General features: G+C 39.4%; 1 protein-coding gene across 6 annotated transcripts in view; it reads right to left on the bottom strand.

The window, feature by feature from the left end:
* Sorcs1 (sortilin related VPS10 domain containing receptor 1) overlaps positions 1-25550 on the bottom strand; it is a 507727-nt gene that overhangs the window by 231794 nt on the left and 250383 nt on the right. For all 6 annotated transcript variants that reach the window (XM_041661119.1, XM_041661120.1, XM_041661121.1 and 3 more), the window contains exon 3: positions 5392-5491. In XM_041661119.1, the coding sequence (XP_041517053.1) occupies positions 5392-5491 (100 nt within the window). The remainder of the gene's footprint in view (positions 1-5391; positions 5492-25550) is intronic.

Raw genomic sequence — 25550 nt, 5'->3', positions numbered from 1 at the left:
GGGAGGGCAGCCAGAGTTGGTTGGCAATAAAGACAACTATTACTGATAAATAAGGCAAAGCACACAGGCCTTTTACATTTTACTCAGAATGAAAATAAACGTTGGGAGAGAATTTAAAAGTAGAGCAGAGATTGCAAGATTGCTTTGGGGTTGCCTTTTATTCGTGAATATTAGCTCTCCCCATCATCCTCTGAACCACAGCTGTTCCTTTCAGGTATGAGTGAAATCACCCATTCTCCTAGCAGACTGCATGTGTAACCTAGAAACCTCTGTAGACACGAACTACAAGGGATTTTATCTGAACTGGATGTGAGGAAGTGTTCCCCTGTAGAGACGGGTGGCAGGCAGTTACCCTGGTTCTCCTCTGGCTCTGGGGCCCACTCAGCCTTGCCCTTTGAGACCACTGCATATAGCAGAGACTAAATGCAAGATTCTTCCTAAAGCACATATGCATGAGCCACCATCTTACTTAGGGGCAGGATTTCTGTGCCTCTTAGACAAGATATCATAAACTAACATATGATGTGGTGACAGGGTTTTGTTTGCTTGTTTGTTTTTGTTTTTTGAGACAGGGTTTCTCTGTAGTTTTGGAGCTTGTCCTGGAACTAGCTCTGTAGACCAGGCTGGCCTCGAACTCACAGAGATCCGCCTCCCTCTGCCTCCCAAGTGCTCCCATTAAAGATGTGCGCCACCACTGCCTGGCAATAGTTTTACTATATCAGACATATCTAAGGAAATCTTTTGTCACTTATCTTAAACAACAAAGAAGCAGACCATGTTTGATCGTCAATTTAAAGTGTAAATAGGGTCTGTTTTATTTCCGGTCTCTGATCCCAGTGATGCCCTGAACAAGCTATCTGCAAAGCAAGGGCTTGATGCCCACTGTTTGAGACGCGATGATTAAAGAACTGCTCTCGTCCTCACAAACAACTAAAAATAGCACGAGAATGTGAAGACAAACAGGTCTCTGAGAACAAAGACAGCCATGCAGAATTTGTCTGCTTTATTTCAATTGTTCCTATGGATGCAAAACGCAGAGGGGAAGATCTGGACGTGAGAAGCTCACTTGTCAGACAGCACACTGGAGAGCTGAAAGACTTAATAATATCTTTTATACGCATCTCCTTTTCACTGGAGAACTCATGAATCCTGAGCTGAAGAAAGCTCGAGCGCCTTTGTCCTGCATAACTAATAAACCCAGACGATGGGCTGGCTCCTCCTTGCTTCACATCAACCTTAGATTTTGGGAAAATATGTTCTCATTGTATGGTGTAGCAGAGGTATTATCTCGTTGGTTCAAATGTCTTCATATCAGTAGGTATATATTTCACAGTGATGAATTTTCTTCGAGGCAGAAAAACCGTATCTAAATACATTGCTATACCAACTTTATTGATTTTCTAGGAACCACTACAAGCAACATCCATCATCTTCCAATATGTCTTAAGTCTGCCAGAACCTCAGTGACCCTGAAGGTTTCATTTACTTTGGGAAGCCTTGGTTTAGGTTTACTCAGGAACACTGTGAGTCAAACATCACTGGACCGACTCTACACGTGGGAAGCATCAGTCCTGGAGAAGCTGTTCTCTCGTGGCCATGAAGGGTCAGTTCCCCTTTTCTAGAAATAGGCTTTTCCAAGCATCAATTCAGAACATCTAGATGTCCCTGGCCAGGTGTTCAGTGTGAAGTGAATGGTCAGTACAGGCCAACCATGCACCCCATTGGTATAAATTCACTTGGCAGACTGGATTTCATAGTAGCTTTTTGTATAGCTCTTTGTGTCCCCCCCTTTAGCCTTTCTTTTTTTTTTCAGTTTTAATTTATCTTTAATGATTCAAGAAAGAAATCATTTAAAAAATCATATGTAAAACTGAGATGAATATCAGGAGACATCACGATGAACTGAACTTTTCCTTTTATTTATTAAAAAAATACCAATCCAAATTCCCACTCCCTCCCCTCCTCCCATTCCCTCCACACACCCTCCTACCCCACCCCCTCCAATCCTAAGAAAGGGCAAGGCACATTGCCCTGTGGGAGGTCCAAAGCCATCCCCACTACATCTAGGCTGAGCAAGGTATACATCCCAAAGAGAATAGGATCCCAAAACGCCAGTATATTCCCCAGACAAATCCCAGTGCCACTGCGAGTGGCCACTCAGTCTGCCCCAGCCATCCAACTGTCAACCACATTCAGAGGGACTAGCTTGGTTCTAACTGAGGGGACCTAAGAGGTGAACGAACAGCCATATGGCCAGATGTCCCACTCTCTAGGACCTCTCCAGCAGGACAAAACCCCAGGCCCCTTCCCCAACTCTCTAGGCTTTAATAGCCAGCCAGCAGGGAGTTTCCTGTGGCTAGGCTTATCCCCCAACCCATCCAACCCCCATCCAAACTACTAGCTACACCCAGTCCCAAACCCACCAATTTGTCTTCAATATCAGTGGAACTCTGAAACACAGTTTGCTCCAATACTGAGGGGACCTAAGAGGTGAGTGAAGAGCCACAGGGCATGGAAGCCCCACTCTCTAGGACCTCCCCAGCAGGAAGAAACCTAGGGCCCCTTCCCAAACTCCTTTGGCTTTTCTAGACAGGCAGCAGGGAGTTTCCTGCTGCTAGGTTTCCCCCAAAACCATCCAGCCCCTATCCAAACAACAAGCTACACCTGGCCCCCTTTAGCCTCTCTTGTCTCCAGTAGCTCATCTGGGTCTGAGGGCCACACTGAATCTGGCTCCTAAAAACAGCCTTGGTTTGGGGATTGTTACCATGCATGCAGCATCTGCAGAAATTTCTGTGACCAATATTAGGCGATGCAATCTTAAAAATCATGCACATTTCAAATACCATCAATAAAGCTGAAACTATCACTGGGAAGGATCTGTTCAAAGGGCTCTTTCAGCTGTAAATTCACATCTTTCCTATAACATGTTACAGATATAAAGGATTTGCCCAGGGGGCTGGAGAGATGGCTCAGAGGTTAAGAGCATTGCCTGCTCTTCCAAAGGTCCTGAGTTCAATTCCCAGCAACCACATGATGGCTCACAACCATCTATAATTGGGTCTGGTGCCCTCTTCTGGCCTGCAGGTATACACACAGACAGAATATTGTGTACATAATATAAATAGATAAATAAATAAAAATTAAAAAAAAAAAGGATTTGCCCAAATCAACTGCCAGAAAGAAATATTTTTCAGGCAGGAACAGTGATTGTTCACTTATCTTAGTTCAAGGTGTTTTCAACTAAACACCACAGTGGCTTTTTCCACTACGGCATGGGATCTTGGGATTTGGGGTGCGGGCTTTTTCTCTTTTGTTTACTTGTTGCACTGGTGACATCATGCTAGGGTGGAGGTCAGAGGACAGCTGTCTTCCCCTTCAGCACCTGGGTTCCAGGTGTGAGGTTGACAGCAAGCACCGCTACCTACCGAGCTGTCACGCTGCCCTTATCTCTCACTTCAAACTTCATTGCCTAGCATACAGTTTATTGATTGTTAAATTAAATTTATTAAAAAGGTGAATCCGAACTAAAATCAATAAAGGAGATAAGAATCAATTTAAAGCCAGAAAACAACTAAATCTAATTATAAAACTGAAGGCTAGAAATTCAGGTCCATATCCCAAGGCTGCATACAGCAGATCAAAATTGTTTAGATGAAATTATTGATGATGGCCCAGCAGCTACTCAATAAGCAATAAACTGAGGGGATAGCTCTCATACTGAACTATGCTGTCCAATTCTGTGATCCAAAATGCAGCTATGAAAATATAAATTAATTACAATTAAATAGAGTTTAACATTCAGCTCCTCGGTTATTTTAGTCACATTTAAAATACTTACCAGCCACAGGTTGCTGGTGTCTAACATACTAGGCAGCATAGAAGAATTTTCTGATTATCACAGAATGTTCTCCTGGACATTCTTAATTACTGGGGATAATCACTACTATTACTCCCTATAATTTTATGAAGCAGGAGGAACAGGGTGGTAAGAAAGGGAAATGAAGTGCAAACATTGATTAAGTCTGATTGCTTTGTGCTGAGCACTCGAAATATATAATTTTATACATGCCTTACATCTGTAGTTATGAGGCAAGTCCTATCAATATCCCCACTTTAAGTCCAAGGCCACTCTGCTTCGGTAGATGAAGTCAGTCACCATATTTATCTGTTCAGTGCAGAGCTTAGATGAGTCTCCACTCGAGTCCCCTAAATGCAGAGTCTGAGCCCATCTGTGAATCTGCAGTTACTCAGGAGCTTGACATGATAAGGGCCAGAGGGAACAGTAACTACAGTGGTGTTTCTAATACCACACACATGTCGGAAGTATGTGAGGTGCCTCATGAGATACCTGAGCCCTGATCCAGAGCAACAGGAATGGAAGCAGGATGGCACCTTTGGGATGCAGCTGGTGCTTTTGATATTATACTCAAGTTGAGGATGGCAGACCAGAAGACAGGAAATGCTGAACATGCTATTGACAACTCTGAGACAAAAGCCTGGATAACAGTGTTGCCAGGGTAACGACACTAGTTTAGGAAACAATGATTGGCAACATTCTGCTGGTTCTTGGTGGCTAATATCTGTTCTCCTAAGGCCAGGAAGTTTTGAGTTCACATGACAGAATTTGGGATGTGATAATACAAACTTGTAAAATGAATATGTAATTATAACATTTTTCTGCCTTTGAGACATTTGCCATTTACAGTGAAAGATTTTCTTCCTAGAAGAACAATGCTTTCTGAAGCGATCACTCCACTTAGCAGGGGGAAACAGAGAGGACTAAGATAGTAGGACATTTGCAATTGCCAAGGAGGAAGCATAGGATGGTCTCGTGGAACTCTAAGATAAAAGCAAGGTGTTTGTTTTCCCTGAACCTCAGTTTTATCATCTTAAATAGGGATGATGACTCTGAAGGCATTCTCCAGCTAAGATCTGTGAAGAGATTAAAGTCACCTGTCCAACAAATTGAGCTCTCTGCAGCATGCTGTATTGTGACATTGTTGCGCAACCTGAACAAGCCTGAGAAAAGAAACTTCTAGAATTTGCCTTCCCCAAAACTCTAGCTAATCTACACATTCCATGCCAAGAGACAACAAGAGTGTGTGTTGAAACCTAGCCTTTTATTTGCCTCATTAAGAATTTTTCAAGGCTTGAGGCTTGCGAGCCAAGAATGTCTGCAGGACAGAAACCCTTGACACTGCCTTTCTTTAATGGCGACAACAGGGCTGGCCCCACCCTTCAGTTTTACAGCTGCATATCAGCCAACAACTTACTTTTACATCTCTTATCCTAGATTTCCTTTAATGGAATTTTAGGTAGCAAGAGTGGTTAGCCAAAGCAAGACAGAAGCCATATCAGTAATCAGTAGTAAGCCATATATCCATGTCTTACCTTACGCTTGTTTGTCGGACACACATAGAGATAGCTCAGAATTGTCTTCAAGCCCACTTTATCATTCAGCTTTTCATAGGTTGTCCCATAATCGGTTGACCTGTAATTCAAAAGATGCTTTAATGATCGCAGCAGTATACGTCACTTGGCTGCTTGTCAGTGTAATGCATGTTTTACATAGTAGAATGGCTCTCAGGAGGCTTCTAAATGATTCATGCAGTATATAATGACGCTTAATTATGTACACAGTTGCATCATGTGAGTGGTTAACATTTGCATTTAAATTGATTTGGTAAAAATTAAAACGCCATCCCTCGACTGCTCCTTAAAGAACGCACTTTGCATAATGGATGAGATTAATTCAAAAAGATTAAGAGATGAGGACGCCCTTTGAATTGGCCATAAAAATAAAAGCATTTTTAGTTAAATATGACATTTCTATACTTTTGCTTTCTCTCTCACACAGTGTAAAATCAGGGTGTCCAGATTTGTCTACAACTCATGTTTTCATTCATGGTCATAGAATATAAGGGTTGCTAGTTCCCTCCAAGGTCATTTGGTCTTAGTCTCTGTGCATTATTTAAGAGCAAGGAAAATGTCCTCAGAAAGGCAAAATTTCACATCCTCCTTGACGCCCTTTCCTAGTCCTAAGCTACATGACTTAAAAGGCATCAACTCTGGGCCCTGAGGTTCTTGTAAAGTCCTGTCAGTATTTAACCATTTATCAACAAGCTATTAATTCAGAGAAAATAAAACAGACTGAATCATCTTTTTAAGGAAGGTCGACCTTGCAGCCTACAGCTCTAACTCCGTGGACTTCTCATAGATGGTACAGTCCAGGAGGGGCTATCAGAGTTCAAATAAAGTGATCAATAACAGCTAAATGATCCATGCAAACAGAAGAGCTGATAAATGGGCTATTGAAAAATTTAATCCAGGTTCTTTCCCTCTGCTCTTGGTTGTTTTAATTTTACCTCAGCTTTTAAAAAATCATTATTGAAGAATATAGATCTATAATTTCTTCTCAGCCTCTTTTTCTCACAAAGGAAGCTTACAGTGAAATCCATTGTATCATCTATATTTGTGGAGTTAATAAAATGGAGCAGACTCTGTACTCAGTTGCAGGATGTAATATGGGGCTTTCACAAGCCTTCTAACTCACCCAGATAACAACAAAATAGTGGGTATAATGTGTTGCGCACAATGATCAAAATACATATTAATAATACTCAGAGAGCAAAGTTGGGTTAATTTGAATCATTTTAATTCATTTTTGATGATGATGACTCACAAACATCTCTGAGACATAGTAAGTGAAAGTGAAGAACGACGGATTAAGTGCCTCGTTCTCTTACGTTTAGAGCCAACTCTGGGCAGTAGGGAGATGCTCAATCAGGAAAGTGTTTGCCAATCACTTAACTCTAGCACCCATGCAAAGTCAGGTCCTGGGTTACAGGCAGATCCCAGGAGATCCTGTCTATCCAGCATAGATGAAATTAGTTCCACATTCAGTTAGAGACCCTGCCTCAAAATATAAAGTAGAGGCAGACAGAGAAAAACACCTACTATTAACTCCTGGCTTCTACACACTCACACATGCATGCACACACCTGATTACATGCATGGAAACACATGCATAGACCACACAAACCCACACAAAAACAGCAAGATGGAAAGCAATTGAGAAGACACTAGGTGCTGCTCTCTGGCCTTCACGTGAACACACATGTATGTGTACACTCACCACACACAAAGAGTGTACTCCAGACAAGGCACTAGATCCATAAACCTGTCGAAAGGTGTTACTAGAATAAGAGGTTTTTTGACTTGGTATACAGGATAGTTCATCAGAAAATGTTACACAAATGATGAGTACCAAAAATCCAGGACTTTGTTTTTTTATTTTTTTTTTGCTGTTGTTTATATTTTTTTAGTTGTTGAAAAAATTTCTGCCTCCTCCCCGTTTCCCATTTCCCTCCCCCTCCTCCCACACATTGTCCCCTCCCCCCACTCCCCTCCTCCTCTACCCACACCTCTCCCCATCCCCCCACTCCATTCCCCCTCCCTCTGGAGACTGAAGAGCAGTCCAGATTCCCTGCCCTGCAGGAAGTCCAAGGTCCTCCCACTTCTATCCAGGTCCAGGAAGGTAGGGTTTAGATAGCACACCACAGCATGGAGGAATGAGCATTGAACAAAACTACTTGAAAAATATTGGACACTTTCAAAGGAGACGATTTAGAAAGGGGAAGTAGGCAAAATCTCAGGGACTAGAAATGAGCCTGCACAAACACAGTACATAACTGGTTTACTCAGGACCAGTATCCAGACCTCCACAGGCCGACAGGAATCCTCTTGACAACAAAGAATGCCACAATAGGCTTCAGAATTCATTTACCAAAAAAAAAAAAAGAAAGAAAGAAAGAAAGAAAAGAAAAGAAAAAAGAAAGAAAGAAAAGAAAAAAAGTGAAAAAATGTCTTGTTATATTTCTCTCATACCAATGATTTTTCTCCTGAAGTTCCCACTCTATTATAAGACATGTGCTATTATTTTCAAAGAAATATTTAAGATTTCTTTCCTCACCCAGACCATGATCAATATTTAGATTTTCAATTATTTCCCTAGTTATCTTCAACTGGCATTTCTCCACTATGACTTCCTTGTCACCTAGATTTTGTTAGCGTGTTTCAACTCTGTATTTGTGTCTGTCTGCTTGTGTGCATGCACACACAAGTGCATATGAGTGTTTTCACGTTTAAATATTATCCTAACATGAGATGTAATGAAGTGAGTAGCTCAGATTTATGTTGGCAAAATTCAGGAAAAAAATATATATATGTTGTTATTTATTGTCAGAGAAATACTTCATGTTCAAGAACAAAGAATAGAATCTTTCTGGGAGCTGGTGAGAAAGATGAAATGTGTAAATGTTAGTACATTAGTAAGTCTCACCTATTGACGATTGAAAATATAAAACTTCTCTGATGATGTAAAAGAGACTCAAATATTCTAACCCTAACCCTAAAATACTGGAAGCTTAGAGAGGTGGTAGTGTACAATGGGTGGAACAAAGAGGTTTTTTTTAAAAAAATAATAATAATATCTGAACCAAAACATTCTACAACAGCATATAGAAAGTTCCTCTGCCAAAGCACATGCAGGTGCTTATGTTTGTGTGCACAAGTGTATGCATATATGTGTTCCTCTATGAGCGTGTATGTGCATTTGCCTGGGTATGTGTGTTGTAGTAAGGAGCGGCGGGGCTGCGTCCCCGGCACCCAGCCGCCCACATGGCTAGCTTTAGCTTATGCCCCTAAATAATTACACAGAAACTGTATTCTTTTAAACACCGCTTGGCCCCTTAGTTTCAGCCTTTTAACCCATTTCTATTAATCTATGTAGCACCACAAGGTGCGCTTACCGGGGAGATTCTAGCCTATGTCTGTCTGGAGTGGAAGAATCATGGCGACTCCTGACTCAGCTTCTTCCTCCCAGCCTTCTGTTCTGTTTACTCCTCCCACCTATGTTTTAACCTATGAGGACCAAGCAGTTTCTTTATTGCTTAACCAATGAAATCAACAGATTGATATAGGACACTCCCACATCACTTCCCCTTTTTCTGTTTAAACAAAAAAAGGAAGGCTTTAACTTTAACAAAGCAAAATTACATATAGCAAAAACAGTTATCAAGCAAGAATTACAGTTACAATATTTATATCTATTTTATCTTTTATCATAACTAAGGAAAACTATAACTATATATTCATTCTTCAACTCCATCAAAGACTCCAGAAGGATATAATACTACCTAAGTAAACAAGAAATAAGAAAACTCTAAAAATGACAGAGACATCTCGCTGAGTGGTGCCCCACGTGGGGCGCCAATTGTATCCGCGCAAAATAAATGCAATGCAGATATCAAAGAATATTTACCACTTTAATGATAAACTTACAGAACCAGAGTTCCATCGTAGTACAGGAGGTAGGGAGGAAAAAAGGGCCGAGCCGCCTCCCCGCGCGCCCATTTATTGGCAGGCATTCGCCAGAGCCAAACCCCGCCCCCTAAAGGGGCTGTATTAACCCTACATATGTGCGTGTATGCTATGCATTTTTGCATGTGCATATTAATGCCTGGTATTTGTATGTACATGTGTTTTCATGTGTGTGCATGTATATAAGTGTGGGAATATTTATATGTTTCTAACTGGTACCTTAACATGGCAAGGTGTAATGAAGGAGCAGCACATATTTACATTAGCAACATTGTTCAAGATTTATAATGCTTTATTGAGCACGTTTTTCGTTATTATATCTCCTCTCCATGAACCTGGATCTTCTAAGGTATCTGGTATTATTCTTTTGTGATTTCTATCAACTTGCTTACCAAAATCTCAAAAACAGATCCAACATTTGCCAATTTTCCATTCCCAGAAGTCCAGATGGTCTGAATATTATGGATCTTATAACAATGAACTGATCTAAAAAATAAATGGTAATATATTTTCACATTCAAATGTATAGAGTTTTATCATATGTTTTGGAAATATAATGAAAGTGATGGCATCATAGATGGAGCTCCCATTAGGAAGGCAGTACAGAAGTGAAAGTACTAAGCACTTGAAACCCAACTGGCATGTTGTCACCACACTACTGTCTCAATTATTGTTCCTCCAGCTTTACCACCATGGTGTCTCAGCTAGACACACTCTGGTTTTCCTCACAGATCAAGAAAGATTTAGGGTGGACACAGCTAAGGTCCTCAAAAACTTTGTTCAAGCACCAAGATCACGGCAGGTGACGTTGGATCAATGTCTCTGCAGAGCACTTTAAACACAAGCAGAGAGATAGTGACTGCCTGGTTCTGTGTCCCAGAACAAGATCCCTGGTGCTCATAAGATTCACAATATGTCTTCTTGATAGAGACATGGAAGCAGGAGTTCCCTAAAAGGATGGACTTGAAATAAACAGGAGAGGCAGACAGGCTCAGCAGCAAATTGATGGCGAGCCAATGTAGCAGTTGTTAAATTTGTGAAACGGTGTGTCTGAAATGGGAAAAATGGGACAATGTTCAGAGTCAAAACGCTGGGAAATGCTTGAGTAAGCAAAATTTAATGTTCCTTTACATTAAAATTTTTTACAAATTTTATTGGTCTTCTATACACTAACCAATTAGCCTGTCTAGTACATGTAGCCTTTTCTAAACCTACTTAACTACAGAACACTTTCTTAGGTGATATAAAACGTAATTAGTGTTCTAAGCACTGCACTTTGGAAAACACAATATTATTGACAAAGAAGGAAAACAATGACGGTAAACTTGGCTTTTTAATGAAAGGAAAATAGTAACTAAATTTAAACAAACAACATTTGAAAACAGAAATTTGAAAGTGTGATAACTACAAAGTAAATGTAAGTATAGAGAGGTGATTTGATTTAAACAAACAAAAAGAGAAGATTTTAATTTTGTATAATACATAGACATATCTAAGATAGAATATTTGTGGGCCTTGGATTCCCAGGTTGTATCACTTCCAAATACAAAGCAAGCGTTTTCATCAGTAGGACTGTTTACAGATTGATCTGTCTATACATTAAAAAGAGCAAAAAACAAATAAACAAACATAACTTCCAATAAGCACTACCAAAGCAGCTGAGAGCCTAAAAATTAATTTTTTTGGAGAAATGGGACATTTGATGAAAGGAAATCTCGCCTAATTTCACCTTTGATCTTTAATCCCTCTGACACATATTAATAATGACTTTTAGAACAATACTAAATACACAGAACAAGATGAGTTGGTGTGAAGAGAAAAAAACCACCTGAAGCATCCTACCTATTTCACAGGAGGTATTGATGTCTTTAAGATTTTCTATTACTTGGTGAAAGGAACTGAATGGGATATGACAAGCATCAACAAGAAGGAGCAGTAGGAAGTGATTGGGTCTTCATTTGGACATTCCAAATGAGATAACAAAAAAGCTCAAAACCACTCATAAACTAAATTAATTCCTAAAATATTTAGTAAAAATGGCAAGCACATATAAGCATACTCTGAATGGTAGCTTTCTTTATTCATTTATATAAGGGATTTTCCTTGATTGCTTTCTATATTCATTGGACATCATTTACTAACACTCATAGTGAGTACCCTCAAGGGTAATCTTAATCACTGCAAAATATTTTGATTTAGTTTGATGACAAGGCATTCATGAAGCTATTATTGTGTCTTTAAATAAGTGAGAGGGGAGAGAGAGGCTGAGAGGGAAGAGGAGTGGCAGAGGAAGAGGGAGGGTGAGTGGGTAGAGAGAGAGAGAGAGAGAGAGAGAGAGAGAGAAAGAGAGAGAGGGGGGTATCTAGGAGTTGGAGGTGAGAATAAGAAATGTATATAAAATTCTCAAAGGATAAATATAAATAAAATTATATCTTAAATTTCACAGTAAAAATTACTATAATATACAACTAATATACTGTGATAAAACGCTTTAAAAAGAAATGAGACAAACAATAAATTCTTTACAAATATTTAAAACAAAAGTACAGAATGTGCTGGTCAATTTTCAGGCTGATATTTTCTCTTCCATTTCTTGAAAGGCAAGGCACAAGGGCCTCTCTGCTGCTCTTTGTAAGGAGGGGATAGAGTGTATGAAGGTCAAATTCACAAGAGTGTAAGCATCCTCCTCACCTCATCACTCTCACATTGGGTCATGAGTGTTCACAAATCCTTCAGTTTAATTCTGTTTGCCAAAATTCAGCATTGTTTTTCCTGTGGAAATCTCTGCTTGTGTGTTTGTACGTTAGCAAACTAATTCCCCAGCAATTCTGACCTGACAGTATTTGTTGTGAGCCCTAATCCAGGAAGTTATCTAAAGAGTGAATTTTTCTGATTCTTCTCATTTGTTATTAAGAAGGGTGAGAAATTCTGAGCTTCTGGATTTAAAATAAAGATTCCCCCATACACACACACACGCACACACAACACACACACACACACACACACACACACACACACACACACACAGAGAGAGAGAGAGAGAGAGAGAGAGAGAGAGAGAGAGAGAGAGAGGGAGAGACATACTTGCTTTGTGATGACTAATCTATTGCAGGGTGATCAATGTACTTTTGTTCATCTGTGCATTCTTGGTGTCCAGGACATAGTGGACATACGTCAGATGTGTCTCTCATGTGAGAGACGGATGATGCAGGAAGCTTAGTGGATAAACTCTGAACCTACAATAAGCTGAGCTGTTCTGTAAACAAACTTAAGAAATAGCCAAATAACTCTAAATTCTCTACAGCAAAACCCATGAAGAAGGAAGTTACGCGAAGTAATACCACCAAGGTCACAAAACAATGACTCGAGCTACCAAATGATGCTCAGGGAAAGGAAGCATCCGGACATTACTCAACTCATTGCCAATAAGATGTCCTGAGAGCGGAACAGTGTTCACCTCTAAATCATGCAGCTGTGACATGTGTATTTTGTTTCTTTCCTAAAATCATTAAGAACAGCCACTTTCATTGCTCCTTGTGCATTTGGTGACTTAAAAATAGCTTGCAAAGCCAAAGGCTCATTGGCTGCCTGGCAGACTCTGCTTTTTAATAACTTAGGATGCATGAGGTTAAAGCAGTGAGAATAATTTAGGGTTTTGAAAATGTTTGCAAGTGAGTCAACATTTAAATAACTTCATTATCATTCATTGACAGATTTTTTTAAACTGTCACTGCAATTGATATTTCTATTACCATGTTATAACAATCCCCTGCCCGTTTTAAAGACAGTCACTAGATTCCATTAGCCTACCCACTGTCAAAAAATATCTCCAAATCCATTTTTCACAATACCTCAAGAATATAATAGGCAACCTACATCAAATAATGACGTGGATCTGAAGGAAATTGTCTCCTGCTTTCTAAGGATTCTTCCCTGAAATACAGTTGCTGTCAGCCTAAACGTGTAATTTAAATATTCTGCTCAGACATTATGGTACATTCTGAACGGAACAAATTTCCTCCTGTTTCTTGGACTCATGAAACTTCTTAACTTGCAGACTTAGTTCAGGGGGTTAAAAATTGAGTTTGAGGAAAGTTACATAATTCCAATATGAAGATAGTTCTGTTAAATTATGTTTTATAGAATTTGTAGCAGCTCATAAAAACGTGTTTTACATAATGGAGTTCTCCAACAATTACATCTTGAATTTTGCAGGAAAGTGGATGGAGCTATAAAACATTATTTTGAGTGAGGTAACCCAGATACAGAAAGACAATTAATTATTACATGTACTCACACATTGGTGGTTTTTAAACATAAAACAAAGAAATCAGCCTAAAATTCACAATCCCAGAGAACTTAGACAACAATGAGTACACTAAGAGAGACTTACATAGATCTAATCTACATGGGAAGTAGAAAGTAGAAAAACACAAGATCTCCTGAGTAAATTAGGAGCATGAGGACCTTGGACAAGGGTTGAAGGGAGAAGGGGAGAGACAGGAAGGGGAGCAGAGAAAAATGTAGAGCTCAACAAAAATCAATTTAAAAAAGAAAGAAAAGGAAAAAAAAGAAATAGTATTGTTAGGTAGGTCAATGTTCATTACATCTGTCATTCATATATGCACACAAAACAAACAGACACTGTTTGTTTCCTTCCTATGCCCTCTTTTCTAGATCTATGTGTACACCCTAGGGCAGGCAGGTGTTATTGCTGCTTACAAAGAATTTTTTTTATTAGTCCGGTTAAAGTGACTACTGACTCCTTTTTACAGATATGGCCACTCTTGTAGTTCCATATCTAAGGGGATGTAATGCCCACTACTAAGCAGAGAAGTTAGTCATTTTCAGAGGCAGAGGACCTTCGCTCCTTCTCACCTCTGGAGTTCCCACTTCATAGACATTTTCCCTGGGATGCCTTCCCTGGTCCTGCCAATTAACCAGTGGTCTTTGCTCTTCCGGGACAGTTCAGGCTCTTCTGCATTGGGCTGTCACTGCCTGTGGTTCTCTGTATTAGTAGACTCCCTTCTTCAACTGCAGGGCTGTATATACCCTTTCATCCTTCTTTATATCTCGATTCATTTATATACTGCAAAGCTGAGATTACATGTACCTTCCCTCATTGAATACTTTCACACCCCTCTGCTGTGTAGAATGACACTCTCTGTTGTTCCCCAATAACTCACCTGATCTCCTCCTTATTCATTTTCTAGTCTACTGAATATTCCAGTCTACCAGTTTGACCTCTCTACCCTCTATTAGAAAGCATGGTGCATTTAAAGTTACTTTTATCCATCTCTCTACTCATTGCAAGTATTTCTTAAGAACTAACAAATATTCAAACAATGCTGCTAACCTCGGCTGAACAAACTACCCTCAAAAGTCTTTTATCACTAGGAAATCTAATTGGAAAGATTTTACGTTGATTTTTGCATTTGGAGGTATAGAACAAGAGAGAAAGAATCTCATGGAGATGTTGATGAATTTCTGTCAGGTAAGTATAATTATGTGCTATAAACACTGCAGAAATTAGTGACACACTTAGAAGTAATATATGCAATATATTTTGAATATATTACATATTACATTACCTTAAAATATAGCTATGGGGGCTGGGAAGATAGTTCTGTCAGTAAAGCTTTTAGGAAAGATGATCTGAGTTGAATTTTCATAATCCACGTAAAAATGCAGGGTATGTTGGTGTGTGCTTACAGTTTCAGAGCTGAAGATGTGGGACAGGCAGATACTGGCTCACTGACTAGCCATCCTCAAATAATTTGGCAGATTTCAGAGAACTGAGAGATCCTGTCTCCAAACAGAAGATAGGTAATACCTCTTGAGGAAAGGCACCCGAAGTTAACCTCTGCTCTCCACATCCATCTGCATGTACATGTGCAGATACCTGCATGAACATGCATATATGGCTACAGGAAATACATGCATCCATTAGCTCCACTGGTAAAATAAATTTGAGAGTGGATGGATGTATTTATTTGTTTAGTTTTATAAGATAGTCTATCATATGACACATATCTAATATCCATGTATTTGTCATCCATCCTGAAAGACAAATCATCATATTGAGGTGAGATCTTCACAAACTACATAATCTTCTATACATAACTACTATTGTAAATAGATTATGAATAATAATTGTGAATATATATTGGGTTCCTAACACTAAATTCTAAACTTCAGATTTATAAGCCTGACACATATATTACTATAAACATCCTATGACTGAAGTATTGATGAGATCCATATTTTAAAATTAGAGGCTAAAATTACATAGTAAAGAACCTGCATAATTAATGAGCATACTCTGGATTCATTGCTGATGTTTTCTCTTGTGGTGAGTAGTGGAAGAATAAAAATAGAAGTCTAGCCAAGCACTGAGTAGGGTTATGCTCACTGAAACATCTATCATGGAGTCCAGTCTCTCTTCATCTACTAGTTTACTTCTTTTAGTGATTCATCAACTCCATCACACACTTTTAGAATCAATAAAAATGTAGTGTCTACATGATATGCTAAGTCCAACATTCTAGTTCTACAGAACTAGTTAAGATTGAAATGAAATTAAGTCAAGCATTTATTACAGAACTGAAACATGAAGAGAGCTCAGCTTTTCCTATTTTTAATGCCAAAATATTTTTAGGATCACAGATTATCAAATATGCAAAAGTATACTCAACTCATCATGGCAAAACATTTTGTGAAGTCTAAATATTTTAGAATCTATTGAAGTGGTACAAATGTCAAAAAAGGCAACCTTCACATAAACACAAAAAGCAGCAGATCTGGACACATAAAAATGTTTTGCCTGCTTCTATCACAGACTCACATCAAACTGAAATAAATATATATATATATATATATATATATATATATATGAGAAGGCAAAGAACAATCTTTCCATTAATGACGATACTGCAAATCAAATGCATATAATATTGAAAGAATGAATTCCAGCGTGTTTAATGACGTAAAAATATTCTGAATCCCAGTTATTCTTTAATCAATGATCATTGTCTTTGCTCATTTGCAAAGGTAAATCTATCTAAAGCACATATGGATGAACTGGGGGAGTGTTCATCCTCCTTAACTTGATATCATATTGACCAGTGTCCACCATTAATCAAGAGCATTGTTAAGCTCATTGCTATAAAATTTCCAATTTAATATAAGAAAAAAAGAACAAAAATAATCCAAGAAGAGAACGCAGGACTATCAATAAAACATACTATAGATTCCTTTTCCTTAAAACATAATTTTTAGTATATGTATGTGAGTGTGTGTGGGGGTGTGTGTGTTCATGCATGTTCACAGATATCTATGGACATCTGAGTCAGGAGAGAGCATTGGATCCCCTTGAGATAGAGTTTCAGGTAGTCATGAGTCAACTGATGTAGAGTTTTGGTACTGAACTTGGGTCCTGTAGAAGAAGAGCAAACATTGACTCATGTCTCCAAACCCTACCTTAGATTCTTATGTGCTTCAAGATAGGCATAATGCAAAATTAAAAAATAAAACACTTATATTCTTCCTTGGTTTAGTACATTCTGGAGAAAAAAAAAGAACCTGAAGAGTTGATATCACATGCTCCAGAATGTTCAACCAAGTACAAGGCTTTGATTCTGTGCAACTAGGCATACATGTAGCATATTGGGGTCTATCTAACCATTATAAATTCAGTGTACCAATGTCAGAAGATGGTCCTTTTATTCAATCAGGCAACAATTATTCATGGAATGAGTCCCATGTTCCTAGCTTGAACTGGCACTGACAATGAAACAACCAGAACACATAATTAGTGTTCTCATGGAGATTAAATTCTGAAGAGACAGAATATGAACATACAAATGAATATTTTTCAGGGTATAGTTAAGTACAAAGGAGAAGAAACCAAACTATAGAGGTGCGATGTTTTACTGAGTACAATCAAAGATCCTGTCTAATTAGGCAATTGTGAATAAGCATGGAGGATATACACAGCCCAAGTGTATATACCAAGGAAGAGTGTGGCAGGAGAGAGACAGCAAGTGAAAAGACACTGATAGAGACTGATACACAAGGCATGTGACATGTTAAGATGAAAATGTCTTCAGCAAAGTTTTAAAAAGAGAAAGAGAGATGTCACTCAGAAAGCAACACTTCCTCAATAAGCATGCCATGAGCACACTAAGCCTTGACTACATGATGTCATGGGAGGAATCTGAGAACAGGAAGAACAGGATCATACTGAGACTAAAGTGGCTGAAGGCAGTGGAATCAGGCTCCAAGCTTATCCTATAATGGTATCTGCCTTACAGTATTCTTAATAGGGTTATATAAGATGACTCCCTGAGAAGCCATAAGCCTGTAGTCAGCATCTATAGTATAAACAGTTACTACTGCACTGAGCAGACCACTGCAGGTGGTATAGCCATAGCTGAGATTGTACTTCTACATTTGAAATGTCTAGCTCAAGTTAATTGGTCTCAAGGGAACACAGGCAGAAGATCAACTTAAAGGACCAAGAATTAAAACTATATGAAACATCACTTACCAGGATCTATTTGTGATCTTAGACCCCAAAGAAAGACACAAACATATAGGCGGAAAAGGTAAATATAAAATGAAGATATGTAGAGTTTTCTTATAATTGATATCATTTCCCTCAAACATACCTAGGGACTCTTTATCAGAACATATTAATGAAGTGGGCTGTATGTAATCTGCATGTTGTTCCAGACTATGAAAACACCATACACCTAAAAATAACTCTGTCTACAAAAAACATTAGGAGAGTTGTTTGGTGAGGCTGAATGGTAGCACATTGTCTGGAGAGATCAGATTTTCAACACAATGACCTATCTACATTCTTCATAAAATATCTTGGTTTTATAACTTATGATTTCTTACTTTCCCTCCAAACCACTTACATTGGCTGTATACATATATCATATGCATCCCTGCTCCAGACATTCAAACTCTCTTTCTCAAAAAAAAAAAAAAAAGTATCATCCAATTCATCTTCCCATTGGGCAATTTTCATTTTTCAACACCTGGCTCCAATTTTTACTTGCACCAATAACTCCCTCAACTCAAGGCGCTTGTACTTCCTTCATTTTAGAACAGTTAGTGTTTATCTGCTTAATGTTAAAGAAAAGTGATTAAGAGGCATCCTTCCAAAGATGTCTGTTCCAGGGCTTGTCATAATAATACTCTCTGACATGGCCAATGCAGGCTGTGCCAAAGACCTGCTGGGTGACCTTGGGCAAGTTGCCCAGCCTCTCTGGGCTTTTCTTTAATAATGCTGATTGACCTCACAGAGTTGCTGGGAGGAATCACTAATGAACCTGATTGTGAAACACTTAGTGGATATAGAACACTTTATAAATATTTACTAATATGCAGTGAGCTCACTGCATTTAAGAGAAGAGAGAGAGGTGTACAACCAAGGAAGATTCTGAAAGGTGGGGTAGTTGTTGACTCTAAGCTTGAAACGGATCTTGCCTCTTACAGATGCAAGCGTTCTAGTGTACTTCCATTTTCTTATAGCGAGGGAAGGAATCACATCAGTCAAGCTTCAGTGTCAACTATTAGTCAAAGAAAACAAGGATTCTACTGCATCAAAGTGGCGGAAGTATATGTAGGAGAAAGAAGACAGCATGACCATATTCCTATGGTGACGTGTGTATTTAGAACATATTATTTATCAAAACAAATGAATGGGACTGGAGAGTTGGCTCAGTGTTTTAGAGCACTGGTTGCTCTTCCAGAGGACCTGGATTCAATTCCCAGCAGTCACATGGCAGCCCACAACTGTCTGTTAGTTCAGCTTCACTGGATTCGACACCCTCATACAGAAATGCATGCAGGAAAAACATCAATACAAATAAATCATTAGAAAAAGAGATGAATGAAATATAGCACATGTGGTTTCTCAAGCTACTATGAGATATTTGATAAGCAACTATATTACTCTTGAGAAACTACATAGCACAGAAAATGAGATCTAGCAATAGAGCTATGTTTTCTTGTTTCAGAGGGAACCAGATGAAAACAAAACACTGTTGCCTTAAAATGACATTGTGGGATCTGGGATTTGGCTCAGTGAGCCAAACATTAAATGTAAGGATGAGCATCCAGATCCTCAGCACCCATGTAAACACATCTGGGTAGCTTGGTTGCCCACCTGTAATTCCAGCAGGAAAGCAGAGGCAGAGATCTAGAGAGTAAGCTTCTTAATTAGATAATTCTTTCAGTGAGCTCTGGGTTCAATAGAAGAAACCTGTCTCAGCGAATAAGGAGCAAAGCCATCAAAGATGGGAGCTGATGCCAGTCTCGACCTCCAAAGAGCACATATGCAACACATCCTCACACATACATAAATAAAAATATATGAACATACACAAACATTATAGACACATGCAATAAAAAACATGGCGGTGCAACACATCCTCACCCATACACAAATAAAAGTATATGAACATATACAAACATTATAGACACATGCAATAAAAAACATGGCAGTGTGGTAGCTACTGTGGATGTCTTTGGAGGGTGCATCTGAGTAGGCCCTTTCAGGAGGGTATGACTACATGCACATAGAGGAACCTGAAGCCTTTCAGTTCATTGAAATAACCTCAAGAGACTCATCTTCTCATAGCTCTGGTGACACCAAACAGAAAGAGGCAGGCTGGGGCTAGATCTGTGGAGTGTGGAACAAGAGTCTGGATTTAATTGTGCATGAGCTAGGAAGACACAGGAGGAAATGACAGGGTGCCAGGAATTGACACTGTTTTTAAAGGGTCATTTGGCTGCTATGAGAAGTTTGCAGAGTGGCAGAAACAAAAGTGGGGAGATCTGTTGAGTGATAAAGATTCCTGAGACTCGGGAACTGTGCCAGCCATCATTCCTGAGCTTAATTTTACCTTTTTTCTCTTAATTTGTAAAAGGTATAATCAAGTTTTCACTTGCCCTTAAATATAGCCAGTTATACATAGAATTTTTAAATCCTAAAATTTCCCATTTATAATTAATACTAATTTCTACTTATAACTTAGAAAAATATCTTCAATTGCAGTTTTTCTTTATTTCGGACCCTGTATTTTCTCTTAGCAACTAGAGAGTCCCAGAGACAGCTGGTTGAACACACACTCGAAACAGTATGGTTCCTCTGACATTGAGGGTGCTCTTATAATCAGCATGAATAATTCATCAGTGTATCAGTTATACTTCATTATTATCATTTACTTCAACTTGAACTATACTTTCTAAGTTATAGACTACTCTTTTTTTTCTTTTAATCAGCAGAAGTTCATCCATCATTGTATACCCGTTGCATCTATGGGGCTATAAAAGTTGCTATTAATGGCAACAATTGTGCTGTAAAATGAGAATCAGTATTTCCTCCCCTGGCATCTAACCTTAGGTCAGGCACAAGATCTAGAGATGGATTTTCGCAGGAAGTAAAATCAAAGCACATCGCGGGAGATGAATGCCAGTCCAGACACTCAAGGGAATGCCCTCTCTCAATGCTTCCCAGAAGAAATATGTTCAGTAGTGGGGGTCGTTCATCAAAATTACCCAGGGGTGAGAAGAGGGACGGCAGGAAGGATTCCACATCTTTCAGCATGAGTCCATAAGCCGAATTTTCTCAAGGAAAGTTATGATCTCCCCATTTCCTGTACAGAGATTACCTAGGGAAAATTCTTCAAGATTCCTTCATTAACACACTTGATCTTCAACTCTTCACTGGGTATAATTTATGGGGATGGCTCTGCCCTAAAGTTCTCTACTCATTTACAGGGCCACTTGTTATGAACCTTGCAGATAAACCACCGTGAACACCAACTGAATCAATCTTTCCATCCTGGCACCTAAGGAAGTATATATTTCCATGTCATGAAGAGTTTTTTTTTTTTTTGTTTTGTTTTTTTCTAGAGCAAGCATCCTGGGGAAAGACTGGCTTTATACTATGTGCTTCATTTCCTTTGGTCAGTGCCTGCTTAAAACCCTAGAGTTCTCAGGAAGTGACATCAAGCTTCTGAAAATCAAGGGATGATGAGGAACCTCTCTGGACTTCTGAAATACTTCAGCTATTTGTTTAAAATGTCTTTGAGGGTCTCTGACTCTGTTTCCATCAGTTGGTGGATTAAGATTCCATGGTAACATTTAAGATAGTCATCCATCTAACTACAGGGCAAGGCCAGTTTGGGCACCCTATCCACTCTTGCCTAGGGTCTTAGCTGGGTCATCCTTGAGGATTCCTGTGAATTTCTCTAGTCCCAGGTTTCATGCTAGCCCCATAATGGTTCTCTCAATCAAGATATCTCTTTCCTTTCCCTCCATCTCTGTCCTTCCCTCTTCTCAACTATCCGTTTCCCACAAGTTCTCCTCTTCCTTCCAATTCTTCCCTTCTCCCACCTTCCACCCTCCCTTCCCCCTCACCAACATGCTCCTAATTAGTCAGGAAATCTTGTCTGTTTCTCCTTTCCAGGGGTATCTATATATGTTTCTGAGGTGGAATGTACTTCTGTATATGTCTTGCTTTTATTGGTTAATGCATAAAGAAACTTGATGGAGGAAGGTCATTGGTTAAATAAAAAGAAACTGCTTGGCCCCCATTGGTTAGAAGATAGGTGGGAGGAGTAAACAGAACAGAACGCTGGGAGGAAGAGGAAGTGAGCGCAGACTCCACAGCTCTCCTCTCGGGAGTAGACGCCTCAGGGAGACGCCATGTTCCTGGCTCCTGGGCAGACACACACAATGAAGCTCCGACCCAGGATGGACGTGGGCTAGAATCTTCCCGGTAAGACCGGTTCTCACAGATTATTAGAGATGGGTTGATTGGGATATCAGAATTAGCCAGAAAGGGCTAGAGCTAAAGGGCCAAGCAGTGTTTAAATGAATACAGTTTGTGTGTTGTTATTTCGGGCATAAGCTAGCCAGGCAGCCGGGGTGCTGGGGATGCAGCCCCACCACCCTAATTACTATAAATGGTGCCCACGTGGACAACTGCTTCCACATAAAGCCTGAGACAGCTTGGGAAGTAATTCTAGAACAAAATGAAAGCATTGTGCCTGGTTTCTTGGTAGCAGCAATTTCTCGGTTCTGCTCTGCTTGCTAGAGGCAAGCAAGCGCCTCATCTAATAGAGGCTTCCTGACTCAGCTTTAGCTGCAAAGCCTGCAGCTCATTAAGAGGTCCTGCCACAAAACACTTAAACAGTGTTGATGAAAAGCTGAACGCATGCTTTTCGGTTTTCAGCCGTAGCAGGAAAAAAGCTGTGCCGTTTAAGAATGCCGGATTTCTGGGCTGTCCTGCCAGGGCAAACTCTGACTGTTTTACACAGGTGGTTTTTGTGGTTTGCAAGCACAGGCTGCTGAATCTCGCTTGCTGGCAGGGACCTTGAAATGCCATAGAGTTGTGGCAGTAAACATGCCTACAGCCGGTACCTCAGCCATGAGTCTGGAAAGCTAAGGAATGGACTGGATCTAGCTGGCAAAGCCACGCCTTTAATCCTACCCATATTGCTCAGTAATTTAAAGGCTCATATGGTCAGAAAAAGAGAGATATACAGTAAAGAGAGATTCAAAGACAAAGAAAATTTCTAAATGGTTTGAAGTGTGTTAAAAATATATGCAGACTAAAATTTAAAGTTCTTAAAGTAACAAAAAAAGGAAGAGAGTTGTTGTGTGTGGTACATACCTTTAATCCCAACACTTGGTAGACAGAGGGAGATAGACCTCTGTGACTTCAAGGTGTGGTAGCACAGGCCTTTAATACCAATGCCTGGGAGGCAGAGACAGGCAGATCTCTGAGATTTCAAGGACAGCCTGGTCTACAGAGTTATTCCAGGTCAAAGATACAAAGAACCTGTCTTAAAAGCAAAAAGTTAAAAGTAAAAATAAACGAAATAGAGGTTAAAACAAAGCTGTACAAAGATGGAAAATAGACAAAGAATTTTGATAGTGTATGCTATTATGCTCTGTTTGAATTGTTTGAATGCTGAGGTAGGAGCAACAGCTGCTAAAAGATATTTATTTATAAATGCTGCTGAACTAATCCAACATAGATATTTTGATGACTTGACTTTGAAATTTGGATCTAAGGACATGATGCTTTGGAAAGGAGTTTCTTATATTGTTTTCACAGAGGATGAGACCCTGTTCATTTCTTCTATTCCGATTTGGTATGATGGACCACGCCCTCCTGAAGGGTTGTTGTGAACATCTTCAGAAAATTGCTTCGCTCAACTGCCAACTGAGATGAAACTAGCACACAGGTTATACCATGAAAGACCTAATTAACGACGCCCCCATTCAGTAGGAAGCAGTTTGGAGAGAAAATAACTGCGTCCGTATTCCCAAAAAATGTTTATAAATGTTCTTTTACATTTAAAGGGGGATATGATATAGGTATTAATAATTTGCATTAGTATAGATTTTGCTTTTAGTATAGATTGAGATTTACGGTCAATTTTGTTATATGTATATGTATTTCTGATATTGATTAAGGTGTTGTGATTATGTAGTTCATTATTAAAATGTAATGTATAATTAGGAAATATAGGTTGTTGATGGATAATCATAAATAATAGTCAAATTTGTAGTCATGTTAGTTAATATTTTCTAGATGTGTGTAGATATATTTTAGATAGGCATTCTTCATATTTTCAAAGATTATAGAATATTGCATTTTAAATGTTTTAATAACTTAGGACTTTTCATGACAATGAGACACTCTGCTTCTGGCAGCACCAATCTACTTCAAGAGGAAGATGGGCATCGAAGAGGCACCTTACGGAGTTTGATAGCCATTTGGGCAAGAAACTGCTCTTGCCTGGACTATTGCATAAACTGGACACAGAGAACCCGCAGAGAGAGGACTACTGAACTTGCCTGAGGTGAGAAGATCTTTCGGGGTTCCTGATTCATGAAAGAGTCTGCAAGACATTCTGCAGGACACAACAGATAGTGACTGAACTGACTTTGAATTTTCCTACTTTATGGAAATGTCTGCTGGATAGCATGGGCCTGAATGCTGAAGATGGATGCCCCAACGGTACAGAGGAACTTTGGGTGACTGTCCAGGGAGCGAGATGTCTCTGTCATTTCTCAAATTTTAAAAGTTGCTTTTTTCTTGTTTGCTTAGGTAGTATTGTATCTTTCTGCAGTCTTTGATGGAGTTAAGAATAGTTAGTTATAGTTTTAGTTTTCCTTAGTTACGATAAAGATTATTGTAACTTTTACTTGATAACTGTTTCGTTATAGGTAATTGTGCTATGTTAAAGTTAAAGCCTTTTTTTTTTAAACCGAAAAAGGGGTAATGATGGAGGAAGGTCATTGGTTAAATAAAAAGAAACTGCTTGGCCCCCATTGGTTAGAAGATAGGTGGGAGGAGTAAACAGAACAGAACGCTGGGAGGAAGAGGAAGTGAGCTCAGACTCCACAGCTCTCCTCTCGGGAGTAGACGCCTCAGGGAGAAGCCATGCTCCTGGCTCCTGGGCAGACACACGCAATGAAGCTCCAACCCAGGATGGACGTGGGCTAGAATCTTCCCAGTAAGACCGGTTCTCACAGATTATTAGAGATGGGTTGATCGGGATATAAGAATTAGCCAGTAAGGGCTAGAGCTAAAGGGCCAAGCAGTGTTTAAATGACTACAGTTTGTGTGTTGTTATTTCGGGGCATAAGCTAACCGAGCCAGGCTGCCGGGGTGCTGGGGATGCAGCCCCGCCGCCCTAATTACTACAGAAACTGCTTTGAACCTATAGCAGGGCAGAACAGAGCTAGGCACGAAAAACTAAATTGAATTTTGGGAGAAAGAAGGCAGAGTGAGTAAGAAGCCATGTAGCTGCACAGGAGACAGACATGCTGGAACCTTGCCAGTAAACCACAAACCTTGTGGTAAAGTATAAAATAATAGAAATGGGTTAAAATAAGATATAAGAGCTAGCAAATAAGAAGCTAGAGCTAATAGAACAAGCAGTGACGTCATTAATACAGTTTCTGTGTGGTTATTACAGGACTGAGCTGCTAAGAACAAACAAGTGTCCTCCTACAACATGTTTTTCTTAGGATTCACCTTGCTACTTAGCTTCTCTAGGATTGTGGATTATAGGTATTTATCCTTTGCATTACAGCTAGTATCCACTTATGACTGAGAACATAGCGTGCTC

The sequence above is a fragment of the Microtus oregoni genome, unplaced genomic scaffold, assembly GCF_018167655.1.
Source record: "Microtus oregoni isolate MIOR12 unplaced genomic scaffold, Mior012 000012F_ref0000307, whole genome shotgun sequence".
NCBI lineage: Eukaryota > Metazoa > Chordata > Mammalia > Rodentia > Cricetidae > Microtus > Microtus oregoni.
The sequence above is the reverse complement of the archived record's forward strand: the minus strand, read 5'-3'. Positions and strand labels throughout refer to the sequence as shown.